General features: G+C 35.4%; 1 protein-coding gene across 1 annotated transcript; it reads right to left on the reverse strand.

Moving 5' to 3' along the window:
- Positions 1 to 4800: 4800 nt before the first annotated feature.
- Serpinb13 (serpin family B member 13) lies at positions 4801 to 22593 on the reverse strand. Its single transcript, XM_003474030.2, has 8 exons — positions 22248 to 22593; positions 21968 to 22149; positions 21380 to 21436; positions 9817 to 9945; positions 9326 to 9443; positions 7740 to 7882; positions 6993 to 7148; positions 4801 to 5571 (listed from the first exon to the last, which is right to left on the reverse strand). Exons 1-8 carry the CDS (start codon positions 22279 to 22281, stop codon positions 5167 to 5169), a joined length of 1224 nt encoding a protein of 407 aa, XP_003474078.2. The 5' UTR covers positions 22282 to 22593; the 3' UTR covers positions 4801 to 5166.
- Positions 22594 to 23162: the final 569 nt, after the last annotated feature.

A 23162-nucleotide genomic window follows, 5' to 3' on the forward strand; every position in this document is an offset into this window, starting at 1 on the left:
ACTGCTAACTTTTAGGCCTTCCCAGTGCAGATCCATAAAACAGAATGGCAGGAGTCCTTCTCCTGGGTTCTATACCTCTAGTTGGATTCATGCGAAGCATTGTCAATGGGCTCTAGGTTTTCATGTGGACTCATGCAGGACATCAGCCAGGTCCTTGGCCGAATATTCTGGCTCTTTAGTGTTGTGGACAGATTTCCTGCACTTTCTTGTGTTTTACCCCGGGTGGCCATCATAAAATAATTGTATAAATTTTGTGTCCTGATTCTAATTGTTCTCTGCACAACCCTTGACTACAACACATGTCAACAAGTTGAAATCTTTTCATAAAAATGATAAATTCTGCAAGTATTTTAAATTAACAAAATTAACTGAAGAAGAAATTTAAAAATAGAATGAAAACATTACATGTAAAAATTGAGTCAGTACTTTTAAAAATATTCCTTCAAATAAAACTCCAGAGCCAAATAAATTTACTAAGGAATTCTCTCAGATATTTATAGCAGAAATAAAAATCTTCCCCAGACTCCTGAAAAACAAAAAAAAGGGAACATCAAATTCATTCTGCATAGCTGCTATTAACTAATATTAAAAGTACACAAAATCACAACAAAAATATAAAACTAAGCATCAACATTCCTAGCCAGGTACAATGATACACACCTGTAATCCCACAGTTCAGGAAGTAAAGACAAAAGGATCATGAATACAAGTTCAGCCCAAGCTGCATAGCAAACTCCAGACCAGCCTGAACTACCTCCCAAGGCTGTCTCAAGACAAAGATGTTTTATACTTTGGAAACATATATTCAAAAATCTATAAATCTTAGTAAGATAAATCTAATAACATGCAGCATGGATTATTTACCAGTGTCAAGTTGTATTTAACCCAGGACTGAATGGATAATTTAATATCCAACATACTGTATGAATAGAAAAAAATCACATGTGATCCCAATACAAGAATCTAAATCATGTAACAAAAATTTTGCAATAAAACTTTAACAAATCAGGAATAAAAAGGAAACCCCACATCCTGATAAAGCATGTTCAAGCTAAATTTTAGAAATTTTTAAGAAATCCATAAAAAACTATTAAAACTAATAAATGAGTTAACAAAATGGAAGTATAAAATTTTTACACAAAAACAAATCAGAGGTCTATATACTATAAGGCAATAATAAAGTAAAATTTAAAAACTAATCCCACTCATGCTACCATCAAAAAATGTCAAAAGAAATGCAATGAAAAACTTGCACAGTAGCAACTACAAAATATCACAGAAGAATGAGATTGCTAAGTAAACCTACATATCGTATATTCATAGATCAGAAAACTCAAACTTGATAAATTTATTTAATGTAATTCTTATCAAAATAGCAATTTTTAAATAAATAGACAAACATTCTAAATGTATATGCAAATGAAGAAGACACATAATGACTAAAATAATTTTGAAAGAGAACAAAATACATATGACCACTGATTTCAGAATTACAACAGTACTAGCACAAGTATAGGGACACAGAGCAGTAGAACACAACTGAGAGCCCAGACATAAAACGTTTTATTTATATTCAATTGATTTTTCATCAAAATGCCAGGAAAATTCAAGACTAAAATGCCAGGAAAATGCAAGACCAAAATGATCGTCTTTTAAAGAAATAATGCTGGAGGATTGCATATTCCTATGCAAAAAAATGAACTTCTGCCTTTATCCCACACTAAGAACATACACAGATAAATGGACTGTGGTTGTACATAGAAGAACTAAAAACACCTAAGGAATAAACCTAGAGTGTATATTTTGAAACTTGAGATTAGTGAAAGAGGACCTAAATTTGATACCAACAGTGTGATCCTTAAAAGATAATATCAATAAGACTGGAGTGTGGAACCCTGGGCTAAATTCCCAGAACTGCAAAAATTAACATTAATAAATTTGACTCCAATCACATTTCAAAATATGCCATAAAACTTCACAATCACTAGGGCAGCTAAAATTAGAAAGACAAATTGTGACTACTGGCAACAATGTGAAAAACAGAAACTCATGTACATTGCTGTGGGAGTGTGAAATTATGCTTTGGAAAATGATGTTGTAGTTCCTCAAAATGATAAGCATAAAAATACTACATGACCCAGAAATTTCATTCCTGAAATAAATCCAAGAGAAATTAGAATATATGTCTATGCAAAAACATATACAAAATGTTCCTATGGTAGCATCTTTATTCAGAATGGCCAAAATTTCAAATGCATGTGTTTATAAGCCAATGAATGGATACACAAAATTTGACATAACTGTGCAATCAAATATTAACCATAATAAAGAATGAAAGTAATTCATGCTACATTTAGATGAACCTTGAAATCATTATGCTAAGCAAATGAATGATGTCATTTATATATGTCCATAATAGGCAAATCCAGAAAGACAGTGGAATGATGATTTCCATGATTTAAAGGCAAAAGCAATGAGAAGTTACAGTTAATGAGCATGTTAGATATGTTTTAATTAGATAGTAGACATGTCTACACAACACTGTGAATATAGTAAAACCACTTAATTGTACATTATTAATGTAGAAATATATGACATACAAAAAAGTCATGGTATATAAGTTATTTTAAAAACATTTTCAAAGACAGGAATAAGAAAAAAGACAACATAGAGTGTGTGTATATTGAAATAAATGATTTATCACTATATAAAAAAGACTTTTAATGCAGTAAATAAACTAAGAAAACAAACTACCTAATTTTAAAATGAGCAAATGGTATGATTATGTATTTCACTACAGAAATCATACAACTGACAAGTAAATACATAAAAATGTTCAACCTAATCATTAAAGAAATGTAAATGAAACCACAATGAGATATCACTTCTATCATTAGAATGACTATAATCATAATGACACATTAATGATATTGGCAAGAATATAAAGTCTAGAACTTTATACATTGCTGGTGGCAATGTAAAGTGAAAACATTGGAAAATAGTTTGCACTTTCTTAAAAAGCCAAGAAATTCATCATAGACCTGTAATTCTACTCATAAAGATCTACTTAAGTGAAAACCTATGTCTATACCAAGATCTTTATAGAACTGTTCATAGCAGCATTACTCATAAGAGCCAAAAAATGGGAATAATCCATGAAGTAGATTCAACAATAAAGAAGAATTAAGAATCAATATGTGCTGCATTAATACATGCTCATCAAGGGGCTGGGGATTTAGCTCAGCGGCATAAGCACCTGCCTTGCAAGCAGGCGGTCGTGAGTTCGATCCCTGGTACCAGTAAAAAGGAAAAAGACAAAAAAAAAAAAAAATACATGCTCATCAATATATAAAGATAAACCTCAAAATCATGCTTTAAAAAAGCCAGATGTAAAATATTATATATTGTAGGATTCCATTTATACAAAAATTTTTAAGATTATGAAGACAAAAAGAAAAAGAAAAAAGAAAAAACAACGATTGCCTGGGATGCGAAGTGGCAACTGGAAAAAGGATTTTTTTTATTTAGAGAAAAAAATCAAATCATAAAAAGGGATAGAAATAATACAGAATTTCACAAAAAGTAAGAAATCACTAGTTTATAAATTACATATTGTTATCTTAGAAGTAGCTGCTCGTCACAAAATCAAAGCATAAAAAGTAGACAGTCAGTGCCAGTACAAACCATTCTGTTTGATGAACTAACAAAAACTTAGTAGCATGGTTATCTATCTTGCACACTTATATACACATACAATTATATCCTTTAGAGCACTTTATTTTCTTTTCATTGTCATAATATTATACATTTTGAATCATTACTTTTTCAGTTTGTTATTTTTTATACTAGAGAGACAATATGATATTTACAAATGTGAGTCTGATTTATTTCACTTATCAGGATAGTCTCAAGTTGCCTCCATTTACTTATAAAGCTTCAAGATCATCCTCTTTATAGCTGAGTAATATTCCATTGTATATGAAAACATTTTAAAACTGAATTATGATGATAGATGTCCATCACTGAAAAATTAGCAAAAATGAATGAATTGTAACTTACAGTGTATGAATTTTAAGGTATTTAAATTAGAGCTCAACAAAACTGTCAAGAAATGAATAATGTATTCTTATTAAAAACCCATAAAAGTAATATGCGTCCACAATGAGGAGCATCAGAAAAAGAAAATACCATTTGGTGACACCTAAATCTCACTCAAAAAATACAAAATGAAAGGGGAATTGGCAAAAAGATCACAGTTATGCAAAAACATATACAAAATGTTCTTATGGTAGCATCATTATTCAGAATGGCCAAAATTTCAAATGCATAATTTCTAAATATCATTCCAGGTATCAACTTTCTAAAGCCTAATTGAATGATAAGGTAGGTATTTTGATCAACACAATATATATGTTCCCAACTATCGTGCTTCTTTTAGATATCAAAATGTTTGTGCAAATGGGTAACACACTATGTTAGAAGAGAAGATGAAATATGTAAATCTTCTTTGGCTTATTAATTTATGTTATTCTCCCATGTGAATTTTAATTTCCATTTCATGAATGTGTCTCTAAATTCTCTGCATGCAACTTGGTGAAAGAAAAAAGTAACACATAATTGAGAAAATTATTATTCTATTTTACTTGTGTATTATAAATTTTCAAAATACCAGAACTGAAGGGCCCACAGTCTTCATGGTGTGAATAATTTATTTTCAAAAGGAAACCAAGAATGAATGAATGAATGATCTTTGGTTTGACTCACCTTACACATGGCACAAAAAGATATTTCACTTTCAAGGAAAGTTATAAACATACTTTATTGTGGTCATTAAATCATTGATTTAATGGCAAGATTGGAATTGCAATGCATGGACACTTTCCATAATTCTACTAATACTTCAATTCAGCTTCAACTCAGCTTGTCATTTTCTAAGAAAAGCCATGATCTCCCCCCCGCTTCACTCCCTACCTCCCCATCTTATACCTCCTCTCATAGTGGGGCTGAACCCATGCCATCCCCAGTCCATTTATTAAAATTTTATTTTGAGACAAGTTCTTGCTAAGTCACTCTGTTGCCCAGGACGGGACCATGCAAGATCCGCCGCAGCCTCCTAGAGCAGTAGGATTATAGGCACGTGCCACGATGCCTGCCTCCCTGACGGTTTTAAGGAGAAGAAAATCTCCCGAAAAAGAGGATGTTGTTGGAATCATTATGTCTGATGAAGAAGATGAACGGATGATTACAATGAACATATTCACAGTCTGAGTCTGATGAGACAGTAAAGGCCATGCTGGTGGCTGCAGTGGCCTCAGTGCCAGCCTCGGTCACCTCCAGGAAGGACATGTGCAGGAACTTCTGGGCCTGCAGCTCAGATTGCAGGCACATTCCTGAGCAGTTCACATTCTGCTCGCTGAAAGCTTCTCCCAACCCCAGAGCTACCAGGGCAGCCTCCAGGTCGTAAGTGTCCTGCACTTCGAACCGAGGCAAGCGCAGACTCACGTTCCTTGTTTCCATTTGTCCCGGGTTGGTCCATTCCACTAACTTCTCAGGACTTACTTTATCTACAATCTATTTTTTTAAAAGAAGACAGATTGTATTAATCATCAATAAAAATTTAAAACAGTACAGTATTTGATTTATATTAGTCAGAAATTATTAATATTTAAGGACAAATAAAATTTTATTTCACTACACTATTGCTTTTGTATAGTAGGCAGGCATTATTTCGCTATTTAAATTCTCTGTGCATACATGAAAACTCAATCTCATAAAATCAGTTTTGAAAGATTCAAAAGTCATTTCTGTGACAATCTTTAGTAGGTCATTGTTTTCCATCCCTCTTTAGTTTTTTAGTCATATATAGTTCCTATCATAGTGATCGTCTATTAAAAAATTTAACTCTGTCACAGTATTATGTATCTATCCTAAACACCTTCAAGTTGATAGATACTATCCCCATTAAGTTTACAAATTTTAGTCAACACTCACCCATTCATTCACTTTAGAGACATCTAGTATGTGTCAAACCTTGTGATAGACGCTGCTAAATTTTACACATATAGAAATGTCAATTACTATGAATTTCAAACTAGGTATCCTGGTACATTCAATGTTGAAATTACTGATTTCACCCAGAAAGCCAGCTTTTGTCTTCTGCTTTATTTACTTGAGGTAATTCCCACACCTAAGACTTTTGAATCAGTTTTCAAAACTTCTTTGAGGTCTTTGAGAGTATAATATCATTTTGCTGTCCCAAAATATCTTCTAACTTATAAGCTTACCATATAAATTTCACAGCACAGATTAAATCTGGTATTTTATTTTTCTTAATCTTGTATTTTAATCACTTAGCAGATATCATTTATTGAGTGCTTTCTATGTCCTTGGCCCATTCTAGGATTCATTTTCCTCAATCTTGCATAATATTAAGCACTCATTAAAGCCAAAACTTATACCTGGAAAAATACTGAGGTTCATGAAAATTAGAAAACTTCAACAGTCAGAAAGTTACTAAAGGAGCAAAAAATTGAAATAAAGCCTTTTTGAAGTCCAAACTCTAGATATGTGAATGTTGTAACTAAAGTGGGTGACTCATGACTCAAGTCACCTGGTTCAAAACTAAGGATCAAAGATAAACTCAAAATGTCAGATAAACAAAATTTGCTCTGTATATGCATGTGCTTTTTCCAGGAAAGGAATCCATAGATATCAACCATTTCTTAGAACTCTCATATAACCTTCAGTGTTCATTTTAGCTCATCCCCAAATATTGGGATACTGGTTATCCTCAATAAGGCTGATACCATTTAATGCTCCTCCTTAGACGGACATCTCCAGCTGCTGCACACAAAGATACTTTGTACTGACACTGCCAGGTAGCAGCTTCTATTCAGATGCCCTGTTTACTGACTCACTCGGTGCAAGTGCTAGAACCCAAAGTGAAAGTCTCAGGAAATAAAAGCACGAATAAGGAGATGCAAAGAGCTTACCTTCTCCAGACCATCAATATCATTGGGCAGAAGCACAAACATGCTGAGCTCACTGTTTTTATATGGGATCTCCACAATTTTGGCCTGCAAGTCCTCCAGATAAACAAAGCTAAAAGAATGGCGCTGTGCCATCATATGCACAGATTTACTTGCACTCTGCAACAAATCAATAGAGCACACAATGTCAAAAACGTAAGGCAAGAGTCATAAGGCAACCAAGTGAGCTCACCAAAATAATTAGTTCAGTGTAAAAAGATGCCAAAGCTTAGAATTTCCGTAAGAACATTTGCTATCTTCCAGTGCACATTAGCTTAAATATAACTTTACATTCTATATTACATGTGTGTTAGAGCTTGTGTTTAGATGCTCTCCTATTCAAGTCTAATTCAGTCATCGGTGGGGTTTTTTCAGAGGGAACTGGAGTTAGAATACGTGATTCATGGTGCAATGCTAGGATCAAGAGCGCTAAGATTAAGGGTGTGAGTGCTGCCCACCAAGTAGATGGATATGATATAAGGGATAGAAAGAGCTGTGGTCGACCCTTGCTTGCTTTGCTATGTTCTGCCTGCCACAAACTTTTCTCCTCTACAGTGCCTGTCTTCCATTCACACTGCCTTAGAGCCAGTCAATCATGGACTGAAATCTCTACAAACTATTCTTCCCTTAACACTGGATGTTGAGTTTTTTGTCCCAGCAATAAGTAACTAAAACAATGTATAAGCATACTGATTCAATAAAAGATCATACCTTATTTAGCCAAAATTCCTCCTCCTTGGTATTTTCTTTTTTGAACTCCTTATCCCATTTCCCTTTCAAATAAATTGCATTTATCAGCACCAGCTTGGTGGAGCTACTCAGGGAGTTTTCTGGAAACAGATCCTTGATTTTTTCTGCAAACAGACCAAAGAATTGACTGGTGTTCCACATGACAAATGATATGTGTGATAGATATGATACAGATGGATTTGACAAATAATTAAAAACTCAGCCAGGTCAATACCTGAAGGTTTTGCTGCCAACGAGTTTACTGTCGCAGTCAGTGGAGGTTCTCATTTTGTCCATTGCCTGTTCACCTCACTAGATAAACTGAGGTTGGTGGTTCAGGCTCAGGGACCAGACTGACTCTGCACCTAGTTTTGCCCTCTATCAGCGAAGAATCTATCTATGTTCTGTGTGCCTCAGTTTCCACATATGAAAAATAGAAATAAATCTTATCTGCAAATTGATGAAAGGAGTGATATATGTGAAACACTATTTGGCATATCATAAGCCTCCACTGTTAACTATTATTCTTACCTTTGCAATAGAATTTGTACCTGAGATTTAGAGAGTACTTATTCTATGGGAAAGGGTGTTGCTATTTTGCATTCTTGGTTCAATGCACCCCACACTAAATTCTGAAAAATACTATTCAGTGAGAGTTTTTTGTTTTGGTTTGGTTTGGTTTGTTTTTTGTTGTTGTGTGTTTTTTTTTTTTTTTTTTTTTTTTTTTTGTATCAGGAATCGAACTCAAGAACTTGTGCTTGTGAGGCAGGCGCTTACGCCACTGAGCTAAATTCCTAGCTTCAGTGAGCCTTCTGATAGACCCCTTACTTTTTATTCTTTTAATTTTATTTCTCTAAAGAATGAAAAGATATACAGTTTCTTTTAACAGAGGTATCTCTTATAACTGGAATACAAATGTTAAATGTCAGTTCTTGCTCTGCATGGCCTATTTCCACATTAACATTTCTCTCCAGCATTTCATATATGTTTGGCTCATGCTTGGGAATGAGAAAGGGAGAATTACATGAGGAATTAATTTAATTCCTTGCTGGGGATGGACACAAAAGTTGTATCAAGCTGGCACAATGTACAAATGGAGACAATGCCCATGTGGTCCCAGCTGTAGGCAGCAGAGACAGGTCTTGAATAAAGAATCCACTTAAAAAAGAAAAGAAAACCATCTAGACATTTGCACTTATGGACTCTGGCTCAGAAAGAAATGCTTTGATATAAAAGAAATAATAAACTGAACATAGGCATGAACCCAGTTTATAGAAGATTAAATATATTATAATCCGTGGACAAACAATTCTTCCCTAATTGCTTGCACCTGTTGGCTTTTTTGGTTCCTTTACTGTTTTCCCTTGAATCTCTCTACACTTGCCGTGACTGTATCACTATCTGCAGGGCCTTCTCATACCCCTCAAACCCAAATTTGTCTTTCAATCCCTGCCAAAACCATCTCAAGTCCCTTCCCAGAGGGAATCATGCAAGGTCAAATCCAAGATTTCACTCACAGAAAGTAGTCAAGAAGTGTCCGCCTGATGAATGACCCACCCATACTCTACCATTTGTTTGGCTTTCAACCCAAGCATTAATCTTCTTTCGACTTTGGTCAGCTGCATTCACAAAATCAACAGGTTCCAGAGATGCGTGGTAATATTTCTCAACATAATCTAAATATTTCTTTAGGAGAAACAGGGAAGAAACAGAAAGACATTTTAAAGTCAACCTTTCAATTGCCTGCATCTCTAAATAAAATTTTGTGTTCACTGGGACAACTAATGTCACAAGAAGAATTTTTAGACTCTGGAAAAATAATTTTGAGTACCTTCATGTATGATTTTACACAGGTACAATGATATTAAGGCAAATATCATGATCAGGTTACCAGGACTGAATAGAAGTTGAATGTTGGGTAAGCAGGCCAGAAGGACCACCAGTGATGTGGGCAGAACCATGCAGCTAACTTTGGGAAAAGCCCCCAGAACTCCTGTCCTGACAGAGCCATTTGGTCACTCGTAACTAACACAGATGTGATAGAAACTGCAAAACTTACTTGAAGAAAGAGATATGTTTTCTCTCCAAACAGTCTATTGGCTAGGTACAATTCATAATCATCTGAGAGTTTTCTTATTTCATTCAAAAACGTTTGGAATTGCTCGTGTATCTCTTCTGTCTCCTCAATCTTGAAAATGAAGACAAAAATTCAGTGGGTTATCTTGGCAAAACCAAAACTACATTCTCCTCCAAGAGTGTGACAACTGGGAATTTCCCTCTGTTGGATGCCATTCAGGGCAGTCTGTGCCTTCTCTCTGGCCCCTGGATGTCAACTGCCTTTTACACAAAGCATATAATCATGTTATAAGTCATGATGAATCTCAGCTCCATAGAGAATTCTTCTTCACCAGTCCAATTTCAGAAACTTTTCTTTACTGACTAGTTTGTGCTTTTGGTTTCAAATGCAATTGCCCACCATGTGTTTCATGTATTTGTTTTTATCTACCCATGGACTCTAAGCACTTGCAGAAAGTAGATGGTTCTTCAGATAATTCTTTTACACTAACGTTTAGAAATTTCTGTTCTAGATAGTGAACAAGAAAAATAACTCAAAATGGTGTAATTTGAGTTATGTATTCAACTGAAATAAGATTTGTACCTATTCCGATGTAGGACAGGTACTTTTCTGTACATTTCTATAAGAACATCAGTGTTCTAATTAAAGGCTGAGGGGTGCTCCATGGCGGAGTCAGCTGACTCAGAATGCTTCCCTGGGACACAGAGAAACATTATCCCATTGCCTGCCGAGTGCTGGCTGTTTGTTTCCATTCACAGAGAGTGCAAAACAGAAGTATTTTAGTTTTGAAGTAAATGACCAATTTCTGATTGCACCAGACACAGAAAAGGCATCTTCCTTTAGATATGAAGCCCATGTGTCCATGGATTGGTTCCATTGTTTTGTCTCTATTTGTTCTCAAGTTTTTAATGCCTAGACTAATAACTGACAAGTAGACACTGTTCATTTTTATGAAAAATTAATGAATATTTGATCACATTCCATTGAAAATGTTAGTGCGAGTGATGCTCTATCAAAATCTCTGAGGCTGAATTTCATCTCCAGCTACCTTCTGACTCCTAGAAGCCTCAAAAAGGCTTAACCTCTTGGATTAACTGAAATGTGCTATGAGCAGATCAATGGACTGGAGCTATAGAGAAGGCAAAATTGATGTAAGTTTTGTTTCTCCAGTGAGCAATTCGTCATTAACTTCACCTATATATTGGTGAAAAGGAGAAAAACAGCCATCAAACGTGCTTTTATGTTTAAATTATAGTACTTCTGCAGTTTATGAAACCTCAAGCTAAGAAATTAATTCAAAGTGATAACATCCTAAGATTTCATTCCAGAAAAAAAATCTCTACTAGGAAGTTAACTGTATCACGGGATTCTATATTATTATAATGCAACTGAGTAAATCAGTTTTAATTTGGTATGGAAATTTTTAAAGTACAAAAAGTAATTATGAATCTATGTTAATAAACATGTAGTAACAAAAAGGATAATTGTCCCCAACAATACCACAAAAGAAAAGCAGAAATGAAAAGACATGGAATATATATATATACCATGTTCTGGCCACTAATAACTTCAGTGACACAATGTGAGCTAAGACAATAGTATCAACAAGTATGAAAAACTGTGATAGAGGAACCAGAGAGGAGGAGAAAGGAAGGGGAAGGGAGTTAGAAATCAAAAGCAGTAATATGCATGTAACCACTCCCCAAGATGACAGTAAACTGCATGAATTGCAAACAGGTATTAATAAAATAAAATTAAATTTTTATAAAAATAAAGACCTCTCTTCTCTACAGGCAATTTTATAAAAAATGGTCAAGATACACTAAAAAAAGAAAAAGGAAATAGAGTTTACATGTGATTGAAGTTAAGTGATTTTTAGTTTAAAATAATATATTGTTATAAATTTAATTTTTTTGTTTGTGGTTACAATGGTAACCACAAAAAATATTTATAGAATACACACAAAAAGAAATTAGCAGGAAATAAAATGTCTTTTAATGAAATTCAATGAGTAAACAAAAACCTAAACCATCACAAAAAAGAGAAAAATTACCAGGACAAGACAGTTTTATTGCAAATTCTACCTGATAAATGAGATGAGTTTCTGAGTCATACAAAGTTTTTCAGAGAACAGAACAGGAGGAAATATTTCTCAACTCATTTTAAGAATCCAGTATTATTTTGTTACCAAATGCAGACAAGCATACTACAAGAAAAAATACTGATGATTGGTTTTTTTATAAAACACACTTTTAAAAACTTATAATATTAGCAATTCTAACATAACAATGTATGATTTGTGAAATACCATGACCAAGTTGGTTATCCCACCAATGAAGGAATGGCTTACCATTAGAAATCCCTTAAAATACTTCATATGATCACCAGTAAAAATGTCTCATAGCAGTACTATAGAGAGTAGAATGGTGTTTACAAGAAGCTTCAGTGTTCAAGAGGGAGAGAAGAAAGGGAAAATATTAATGAAAGTATATATACAATTAAAGTTAGATTTAAAAGATTTAAAAACCATACCCAGTATGGGCAAAAATATTGAGCCAGAAAGTAGATAAGTGACTAGCCAGGGCCAGGGCTGGAGAAAACAGGGTTAGTTGGACCCAGGACTGGGGAAAAACATGGGAGAACAAGAGATGGTTATTTGGGGGGTAATGAAACGTGCCAAAACTGATGGTAATGACGGTTGCACCTTTCTCTGAGAACCACTGAATTGCATGCTTTAAATGGTTCCACTGTATGATACGTGAGTTATCATACTAAAGCTGATTTGTTTTGCTTTTTGAAACAGGGTCTCACTATGTAGTTCAAACAGGTTTTGAACTCACTGTGTGGCCCAGGCTGGCCTCAAACTCACTGCAATTCTCCTTCTTGAGCCTCCTCCCCACCAAGTGCTAGGACTACATGTATGTGCGACAATGTCAGCTTTTAAAAAGCCTGTTTTAGCAAGGCTTCCCAAAATATGGCAGAGAAATATGATAGTGAGCAACAAACAGCATCTCTAATATTTGGCATCCAGGTACTGGAATAAAGGAACGTGAGGAAAAGAAGAAGTGAATTTGTGGGATGCAGCAAGAATCAGAAGTGAAAACTCGAGTCCATAGTGTAAGGGAAGAAGGATCACAGCATACAGGAGGGAAGTGGCAAATGGCACTTTCTCCTCAACCCCTGGCTTATGGCACGGGAGGGTGATTCAAAGGCATGGTGGCTGCAGAGGCATGGTGACTACTGGTGATCCAGGAGGCCTCCACAGAGAAATACACCCGTGGGCTGCAGCAGTAAAGACTGCAAACTATAGTAACTGGTAAATTAATTGAGTGCAAATGCTCCCAGGAGGGGTCAGTTGGCCAGTAGTCACTTGGAAAGGGCCCAAAGTAAGTAAGAACTCAGAACAGTTTTACGGGTGGCACCACCTTGCAGCTGCAAGCTGACACCAAATGTCAGGGTGAGGTGCAACCGAGCTCAAACTGATGGGATGTCAGGAAGCTGAATACAAGCAACCAGGATTCATTTGGAGTGTTATGGTCTAAAAATCTAGGGCTACAAAGGCAGAAACCAAGAGCACCCTGAACTTCAGGAACTAAAGGCCCAGATTTGTTGCCATTATCTGGCACTGCCATAATTTCACTGCTGTCTTAATGGGATCAGCAGAGATCAGAGTTCTGTCTGCTCCCTCTGCCAACCAGTGACAGCAGAGATATGCAGTAAAGTGGATATATTTGTTTCCTACTTTTCTTCCTTTCTTTGTTTTTTATTTAATTTTTATTTTCTATTCTTTCTTTTTTACTGTTTTTATTTTTACAAATGATACCATTGTGTACAGCTTTTTAATTTTTGTTTGTTTTGTTCTGTTCATTTCCATGTCTTCCTTCTTTCTTTTCCTCTTGTCTACTTCACTAGTTCCCAAAGCTTGTGCAATCTTTATTTGTCCCCAACCTTACTTGTAATCCCTTTCTCTTCTTCTGTTTCTCTATTTTTTTCTAGTAATTCTTTTTAACTTTTCTTTCTTGAGGGTAAAATCACATATGGAGGTAGTATTTACTGTACATAACTTTCTAGTTTGTTTTAAAATTTGTTATATTACTACAAATCCTATTTATGTAGTTAAAGGTGGGAAATTAGTAATTACCAACTTGTAATTTTCTGTGTTTGATGTTATTGTTATTAATGAGTCTACTACTTTAGAAGTAGTAGTGATATAATTGTTCTTACCAGTTTTTCTTCTTTTATGCCAAGATTGAGATTGCCTGCGGGTCATAAACAGAGCTATAGCCCAGTACCAGAACCAGAGCCTAGGCCAAGTATACAGCAACTTTTCATTCCCACTAAATTGAAGAAATAGGTTCTTGCAACAGAATCAAACCCCAAAATCCAGCTAAACTGGAAGTCATCTCTGACAAAGAGTTATTTCCTAAGGGTTCTTGAAATTATCAATAAGAATACCTACCATAAATAATTATGAGCATCAACACAGGAATTAAAACTTTAAAAATGGAAAATCAGAAGACAGACTCAAAACACAACCTCAGCCTTCCAGCCCACCAAAGGCAAACCCAATAGGCAGTGAGGTAAAACAATTCAAAAGCCACCCACCTGGACTCCCTGAAGTAGTAACAGCAGAAGTAACAAAGCAAATGAATGAGACTCTAAAAAAAATCAAAAGAGAAATAATTGCTTAGATAACATCAGAGACAATGGCCATATTAAGGAGGACATGATTAGGGAATCTAAAATGATAAAAATAAAAAATAGAACAGCATAGCAAAACCATGGAAAACATGAATGCCCAAAATAGGAAAGGATTATTCCATGAGACAGATTCAGTTAGATACCTAGGAGATTACATAGTCTGATGAAAGTATGTGCAGTATAATGAACCAATGTGAGGACAGAATGTCATTGCTAGGAGACAAGACTGTGCCTAGCAGTCATGCAAAGTAAACTTTCTTAAAAATAGTGAGGAACCATGAAAAATCAATACAGCACCTGCTGCATTATGAAAGGAAGAATAACATAAGATTGATCAGAGCCAATGAAAAAGTAGAACATAGTACAAATGACATTAAAGAAAAAAACTTGTTCACAGAAATAATGACAGAAAACTTCCCAAACATAGAAAAGGAATTTGAAATACAGATAAATGAGGGATATAAAAGTCCAATTAGCCATGGTCAAAAATAATCACACCAAAGCATATATTAATCAGTATTCCAGAAATTTAACATGAGAAGAGAAAATTAAAAACTGCTAGAGAAAACAGACCACCTACAAATGAAAGTCCATTAGAATCACAGCAGACTTCCCAACAAACACCCTTAAATCAAGGAGAACTTGTAGTGATGAATTTCAAGTCTTAAATGAAAACAACCTCCTACCCCGTCTGATGTATCCCCACAAAACTATCTTTTAAAATTGATGAAGAAATAAGATACTTCCATGAAAAAGAACACATAAAGAAATTCATAACCACCAAATTAGCACTCAAAAATGTTCTAGAGGATATTCTAGGAATGGATAATAAAGACTACAACTCCATGAACTTCAACAGAATGAATCAATTCAGCAAAGCAAGCAATTAAACAGAGAAGAAACAATAGGAAAATAGCATGACAAGAATAAGTCAATACATATCAGCTAGAACCATCAATATATACTGTGTTAATTCACCAAACAAAAGAAACAGACTGGCAGAATGGATACATTCTCAGGTCCAAGCAGCTGGGAATGAAAAGGGTGAAATCACAACATATCCTGCAGATATCCAGAAGACCATCAGTAACTACCTGGAGAATCTATATTTAAATAAGATGAAAAAACAAAATAAATTTACAGATTCTTAGATACATATAAATTATCAAAGCTGAGACAATAAAATATAAAGATTCTAAGTAACCCAATATAAATCAATGAAATTGATGACATAAATGAAAACCTACCAACAGAAAAAGTCCAGGTCATCATGATTCCTGGCTAAATTCTACAAGAAATTTATGGAAGACATAATACTGCTACTTCTTTCCTTTTAATTATTTTAAGAGAATAAAAATTTTAAAAGCATAATAAAACCAATCAAAACAAAGCAGTGACAGTGATACAGGATTTCAAAACAAGATAATAGGAAACCAAAAATGGCTACCATAATATATTTTTATCTTTGAAACAGCCATCCATGCCATCAGATGTAATAAAATCAAGCAAAAGCAACAAAAAATAAAATAATACAGAACTTCAAAACAAAATAATAAGGAATCACCAATGACTACCACCTTCCCTTTTTAGATGTTTTCTTCCCTTTTCCCTTTCACAATATCTATTGAACCTTCTTGATATCACTAACTCCTTCAGTATTTTACACTAGGAAGACAACATCCTGTTCACCTATGTGAGTCTGAACCATTTCACCCAAGAGCATGATCACAAGTTGCATCCATTTATCTGCAAGAATCTCATGACTATCCTTTTTATGGCTGAGTACCTTTTCATTGTATAAAAGTGCCATACCTTTCTTATTCCTTCTGCAGTTGATGGACAAGTTAGCCTTTTTCCTGGCTTCCTGTTGCATGAGCACTGTTTTCTCTCCTTTGACTTTCAGTCTATGAATTTCCTTTCAAGTTAACGTGTTTCTTGTATACCACATATTGATGGATTTTGTGTCTTGATCCACTCTGCTTATGTTTCTTTTTATTGGTGAACTGAGGCCATCTATGTTAATGATTATAGCCAACATGCACTGACTCATCTCTGAAGTACTTTTTGCCTGCTGTTGTCTTCCCACTTTTGCCCTCCATTCAACTGTCTGTCCCAATCAGTGATCCCACTTGGCTGTTATTCCTGAGCTCTGATCATTTTTTATCTATCTCTAGAATATTATTCAGTATTCTTTGTAGGATTGACTTGGTGGTCATGAATTTGTTCAGTTGTTCTTCATTTAAAAAAACCTTATTTCTCCATCAGTTTTCAAAGATATTTTTGCAGGGCATGTCAATCTGGGTTGAAAATTGTTTTCTTTTAAAACTTGAGATACTTCACTCCAAGCTCCTCTTGTTGATGGTTTGTGTTGAAAAGTCTGTCATGATTCAGATAGGTTTTCCTTTATAGATGATCTGATCTTTTCTCTAACAGCTCTTAATATTCTTTTCTTGTCCTGAATTTCTGGGATCTTGACTATTATATGTCTATGTGTGGATTCCTTTTGGTTATGGCTAGTTGGAGACTATATGTCTCGCTTATCTGTATGTCATGTCATTTTCCCATGCTTGGGAAATTCTCTGCTAATACTTCTGTAGTCTCCTTATGTCATTTCTGTTGACTCCTGCAAACAAAACATTTTTGCTGACACCTATCATTCTTAAATTACTTTTCTTGGCATCATCTTTCAGCCATTGAGTTGTTATTTACTGGTTTCTTGTTACTTTTAAGAAATTTTTCCTTTCACCATTAGCTGCTATCCTATCTTCAAGGTCTGAAAATGTATCTTCAGTTTCTTTCAATGGTTTTTCCAGCTTATGATGGAGTTTTTAATTTCCTGGATGTACTTTGAGTCAAGCATTCCAATCATGCTCTATATTTTTCATTCAAAATTTCCCTCATTCTCCTATCCTCTTTTGTAATCTATGTCTTCTTTAGATATCTTCAGCAACTTTTATTATATGTTTGTTATTTCTTCTTTTACCAGAGATATTATTTCTGATCTAATTCTTTTTACAGCCTCATGAAATAGTTTTTTTACTTCAGTCACCATCATCTCAGAAAGTTCAGGTATACGACTTCTATTTTCTTCCATGTCCATGTCTCCTGGACTTGTTCTATTTGGGATGGAAGCCAGAGATTGTCTTTTGCTCCTTCATCTTGATATTTTTCTGGGTTTTTCCAGATGAGAAGGTTGTTGGGTCTCAGGTACTTCCCACATTTGTTAACCATCCTTAATGTATGGGTCTGGGTCAGGCACCTGAGTTTCTCCTAACCCAGGTTCCCCAGGAGACAATGAGGTATGGGGCAAACTTCTCCAGACACTTGTGGCTTCTCCTAGGCATGACTGGCTATTTCTATAGGTTCACACTGGCTATCCATGAAAGAGTCCCAGTGGCAGCCGGTGTATATTTGGGGGCTAGACTAGCTGCTTCTCCCCACCTGTGCTGATTACCTGTAGGACAGTCCTAATAGCAGCTGTCATGCACATGGAGGCTTCACTGGCTGGTTCTCCTGGCTTGCACTGGTTAACTGCAGGAGAGACCCAGTGGTGGCCAGCATGCATGTGGGGGCTGGGCTGACTGCTTCTTTCCACCCATGCTGGTTACTCATGAGAGAGTCCTAATGATGGCCTGCTTCTGCTGTTTCTTAAACTCTTTAATGAAATTGAAAGGGAAGCAATACTCCCAAACTCATTCCTGGAAGTAAGCGTCAACCTGATACCAAAACTAGAAGAGGATCCAAATAAGAAAGAGAACTACAGGTCAATCTCTCTAATGAACTTAGATGCAAAAATCCCCAATAAGATATTGGTAAACAGAACACAGCAAATTATCAAGAAGATTATATACTATAATAAAGTAGGATTCATCCCACAAATTCAGGGATGGTTCAACATATGCAAATCAATAAATATAATATATTAACAGAGCCAAGGGCAAACACCATATGATCATCTTAACAGATGTAGAATAGGCATTTGACAAAGTCCAACACCCATCCATGATTTTTTAAAACATACATAAAATTAGAATTGGATTGTATTAATCACAAATTTATCTATGACAAAAATAATTGAAATCTTAATAAATGCTCAAAAACTGCAAGTTTTCATTCTAAAATCAGAAACAAGACAAAGGTTTCCACTATCACCACACCTATCCAATATAGTTCTGAAAACATTAGCCATAGTAATTAGACAAGGGAAATAAATAAAAAATAATAAAGATACAAAGTGAAGAAGTTAAATTATCATCATTTTCAGATTGCATGATTTTTCATGTAGAAGGTCCCAAAAATTCCACCAAAAGCCTTTTAAATGTAATAGTCAAATTTAGTAGTATAGCTGCATAAAAGTCAACACTCAAATATCAGTAGCATTCCTGTACGCAAATAACAAACTCACTGAGAGAGAAATCAAGGAAACCACATGGCATCCAAAAAAATAAAACATTTAGGAATCAATGTAAGGAAGTAAGTAATAGACCTTACTCTGAAAAGTAAAGTGCTCTAAAAAAAAGATCAACCAGTATATCAGAAAATGGAAAGATATCCCTTATTATTGGGTAGAAAAAAACGAATGTAGCAAAAATGACCATATGATACAGATTCAATGCAGTCCCAATCAAAGTAGAATTCCTTACAGAATACTGACAGCTTTCTTCACAATCTAAAATTAACTTAGAACCACAAGAAACCTAGAATGGCAAAAGCAATTCCGGGCAACAAAGAAATGGAAGCAAGCATCATAATCTGTGACTTGCAATTATACTACAAAGGTACACAAACAACATGGTGCCAGAAGAAAAAAAAAAGCACAGACCAAAGGAGCAATGGAATAGACTAGAAAATGGAAAACAACTCCACACATACCCAATCACTGTAGTTTTGACCAGGGGGCCAAACACTTTCACTGGAAGGAATATAGGGTCTTTAATAAATCATGCTATAAAAACTAGCTTTCCACCCACCAAAAACTAAAACTAGAAACACATCCCTTATGATGCACTAAGCTAAATCAAAATGGAACAGATATCTAATTATTAAAACAGAAAACTAAATCCTCTGGAAGATAGGAGACACAGAACTCCTAATGACAAAGGTATAGGCTTTATGAACAAGACCTTGATCACACAGAAAAATCTCACAAAGAATCAATAACTGTGAACTAATCTTATTAAAAATCTTTTACACAGCAAAAGAAATCATCAACAGAGTGAAGACAGAACCCACAAAACTGGAAATAATCTTGCCAGCTGCTCTTCAGAAAAGGAAATAATATCTAGAATATATAAATCATTCAAAAAATCAGGTGTAAAGGCTTAATCCAAAAGTGTTCATCTGAAATGAATAAACATGTCTCAGGTGAAAAAGCAGAAATGGCAAATAAATTTGTGAATATATGTTCAACATCATTCATCATTCACAGTGATATGTGCACACCCATGTATATAGCAACCGAGTTTGTAATAGTTAAGTCTTGGAAACAGCCCAAATGTTTCATCAACCAATGAATAGATAGGCCATGGTCTATTTATACGGTAGAACACTACTGTGCCATAAAAAGGATAGATGTGAGACATTTCTAGGTAAATGAATGTGCCTTGATGACATACTCTTACATGAAATAAATCAGACATGCATATCAAAAATCACTTGGTTTCTCTGGTGTGAGACTTGATTCTACTAAGAAAATCCTAAAAGGAAGTCTGATACTTAATCTATCATTTAGGATTATGAAATAAGCAGCTGGACTATTTGAGCTACAATTTTAAGTGGTCATAGAACTGGAGTATAACTACTGTCAGAACAATTGTGCCCTTTCTATGAACTCTGATCATCCCCTGATTCTAAACCTGACCTAATAGGCTTGACTCATTTTCTGTAGTGGAGAAGACTGAGTGATGAATACTAGAGCGCTAGAGCTGGAGGAGACCCCAGGAGATCCATGGTGCTATGCTAATATTTTTAATGAAATATCAGCAAAGGACCAAGATATGAATTGAATTTGGTGTTATCACCTACTACCACCACCACTGGATGAATTACCAGTGTCCCAGATGCTCCTACTAGACATTTTATGAAGGATCAAAGAAGATAAATAATTTACCCCAAAGTAACAACTCTTAAGCTAAAGAGCCAAGATTTGAACACAAATCTGTTTGAAAACTCAAAATCCATTCACTTTGCCATGACGACTTTTCAATCATCCAGTGTTCAGAGTAGTTAACATCCATCAAAGTCTGTGCTTGCTATTAAGAGTTTGTATTATCACATAATCTTAGTGCTGTCATTTGGAAGTGGTTTGTCCCAGATGGGTTTCTGTGTTAGAGGGATGGTTCCCTGTAGATGACATCAGGAGATGATAAACCCAGTAGGTACCTAGTGAGAGGCGGTTAGGTCACTGGAGGCTCTGCCCTCAGAGAAACTTAATGCTATCCTGCAGGATGAGTTAGTACTTGAGAGTGGGTTGTTACAAAGCAAGTCCAGTCCACAAGATTGGCCTCTCTGCATGTGGCAGGATCTCTTCTTTATCCACCACATTTTAACACATCTAGGGAAGCTCTTACTAGAAGCCAAACTGATAGAGCCACCCCGCAACTGGTTTTCAGCCTCCAGAACTGTGAGCTTAATGAAGATTTGTTTATATTTAAATTATCCAGCCTGAGATATTTTGTTACAGCAACAGAAAGTGAGCTAATATATTTAGCAGTGTTATTTGGCTACAGTAATTATTACTGCTTAATGATTAGTGTGAAATATTAGTCTTTCCTTTTCCTCAGTGAGTTCACACCTAAAAGGTAACCACGCTGTAGACTGTAAAAAATCAAAAAATTTGTCCCACCTTTTTTTCTTCGCCCTTTACTCTGGTACTTTCTGTATCTTTTTCAAGGTTGAACACCTGGTAAGGAGAAAATATTATTTCAGGTTTTAGAGCACTAAAATCCTTCATGGAATCAGTCAGGGGAAAGTGGACTCTTGTTAAAAAAACAACCTCAGTAATATGTAGGTAACGTTATCTCCTTACAAAACCATGAAAAGACCTGGGCTGCCCTCTGATCTCTTTAAAGGGGTCTTTATCTATTGTTAGATTAACCTTTGATGTGTAATTTATACTCAGTGGGGATTATGGCACTTCTCCCAGGAGTTTTAGGTTTTACTGCTGCTTTTAATTATGAGAATAATGACTTTGGTCAAGACTGCTCACTCCAAAGAAATTTCTCCCACTCACAGAAATTTCAAGCATCAAAGAGCAGGTGATATAATGTTATTTAAGAGGCCACAGGATTTCCCTGAAAAACCTGAAATTGCTTTATGACCTCACAGTCTTTATTTCCTGGGCTGCAGGTAAGATGAGCCTATTTTCAATGCAATGCTTGAGAGCCGGCTCTCTGAAACAAGTCTGTGCATGGGCAGCAAAGAAACTGCATACCTTCTGCAACTGGGAGGCGGTGGCTCTTCCGGTCACCAGGAAAAGCATGCCAATGGCGGTTGACATACCAACAGGAGAAAACAAGATGTTGCCATCATGTATTTTCTTCAACTCTTTGAAAAGGCGAAACCCAAAGTGAGTGTTTGCTGCGATGAGTGAATCCATGATGACTTTAGTGAGATCTAAAACAGTGACAAAAACAAACACTGAATATTGGGTCGGACAACTTTGTGTTCCAGGAACTCTTCCTGCCCAGCCCCAGAAAATAGATTTCACTTACAATCGAAGGTCACTGCTGCCTGCTTTTCACTCATTTTCTTGCCTTCTCTTGATAGGAGACACAAGTTAGCTAGAGTAGGGCGTTTTCCAACAACAGTTCTTAGTTCTTCTTTCCCCAGGGAGTGGGGTTAACATCATCATGGTTTATATTCTCTCTTATTCTCTGTCTGAAAGCGCTTGCCTCTGCCTTCCTCTGCCTGTTCCTCACCATAAGCTTACTCTGGCAGTCCTAGTCCTTGTCCTGTTGATGGGCAGTTTTAAGCTGCTCAGCTTGTGACAAGGTAGGACTCTGAAGTGTAGGAATCCCACAGGTCTCCAGTAGGAACAATGTTCAAATTCAGCCTTGACAATAATATAGCTAATAGTTGTATCCTTGTCTGGTGCTATTTCAACATTCACTCAAACTTCAGTTTAAATAGTAGTCAGATAGCTCTTTCTCTTAAATCCTAACCCCCTTAGCCCCATGATAATTTGATCCTGAGCTAAATTTTCCTTTAAAGACAATCAAATATCTCTAGTCATGGGTTGTTAGGTAAGGTGTTTATCTGTGCTTTTCTATATTATTTCAGCTTTGCTCCATGTGCTAATATTATGTTTGTTATCTCACAAAGAATAATTTTAAGAGCCATTAATATTTGTCAAAATAAACAGGTAGACCATGAATATGTTTTCTTCATCAGAGTTGCTTTATTACTATTCTGTAAAGAATATAAGAATTTCAAAACAAGAACAGAATTAATGCAAAATAAAAATTTTGTAAGTTCATGCGTTGTTAATGATTTTGCTGTCCTGTGCTAATCCCTGCTAAGGCCTCATTCATCTGCATGCTACATCTGCTGTTATAGCTTCAATTTCAACCTTGGAATTCTTACAGGGATACCCTGATGGTTCACTCAAAAATAAAGTGAATTAAATA

The sequence above is a fragment of the Cavia porcellus genome, unplaced genomic scaffold (genome assembly GCF_034190915.1).
Source record: "Cavia porcellus strain 051 isolate PalLab524CR breed Dunkin Hartley unplaced genomic scaffold, mCavPor4.1 scaffold_20, whole genome shotgun sequence".
In the NCBI taxonomy this organism is placed as follows: domain Eukaryota; kingdom Metazoa; phylum Chordata; class Mammalia; order Rodentia; family Caviidae; genus Cavia; species Cavia porcellus.

What these genes read in the sequence shown, in the direction of transcription:
- Serpinb13 (XM_003474030.2), bottom strand. Translation starts at nt 22,281, where the DNA reads ATGAGTGAAAAGCAGGCAGCAGTGACCTTCGATT. An exon ending in CCGCCTCCCAGTTGCAGAAG is followed by an intron (nt 21,437 to 21,967) that starts GTATGCAGTTTC and finishes TCTCCTTACCAG; the next exon opens with GTGTTCAACCTTGAAAAAGA. An exon ending in AGGAATTTTGGCTAAATAAG is followed by an intron (nt 7,149 to 7,739) that starts GTATGATCTTTT and finishes GATTTGTTGCAG; the next exon opens with AGTGCAAGTAAATCTGTGCA.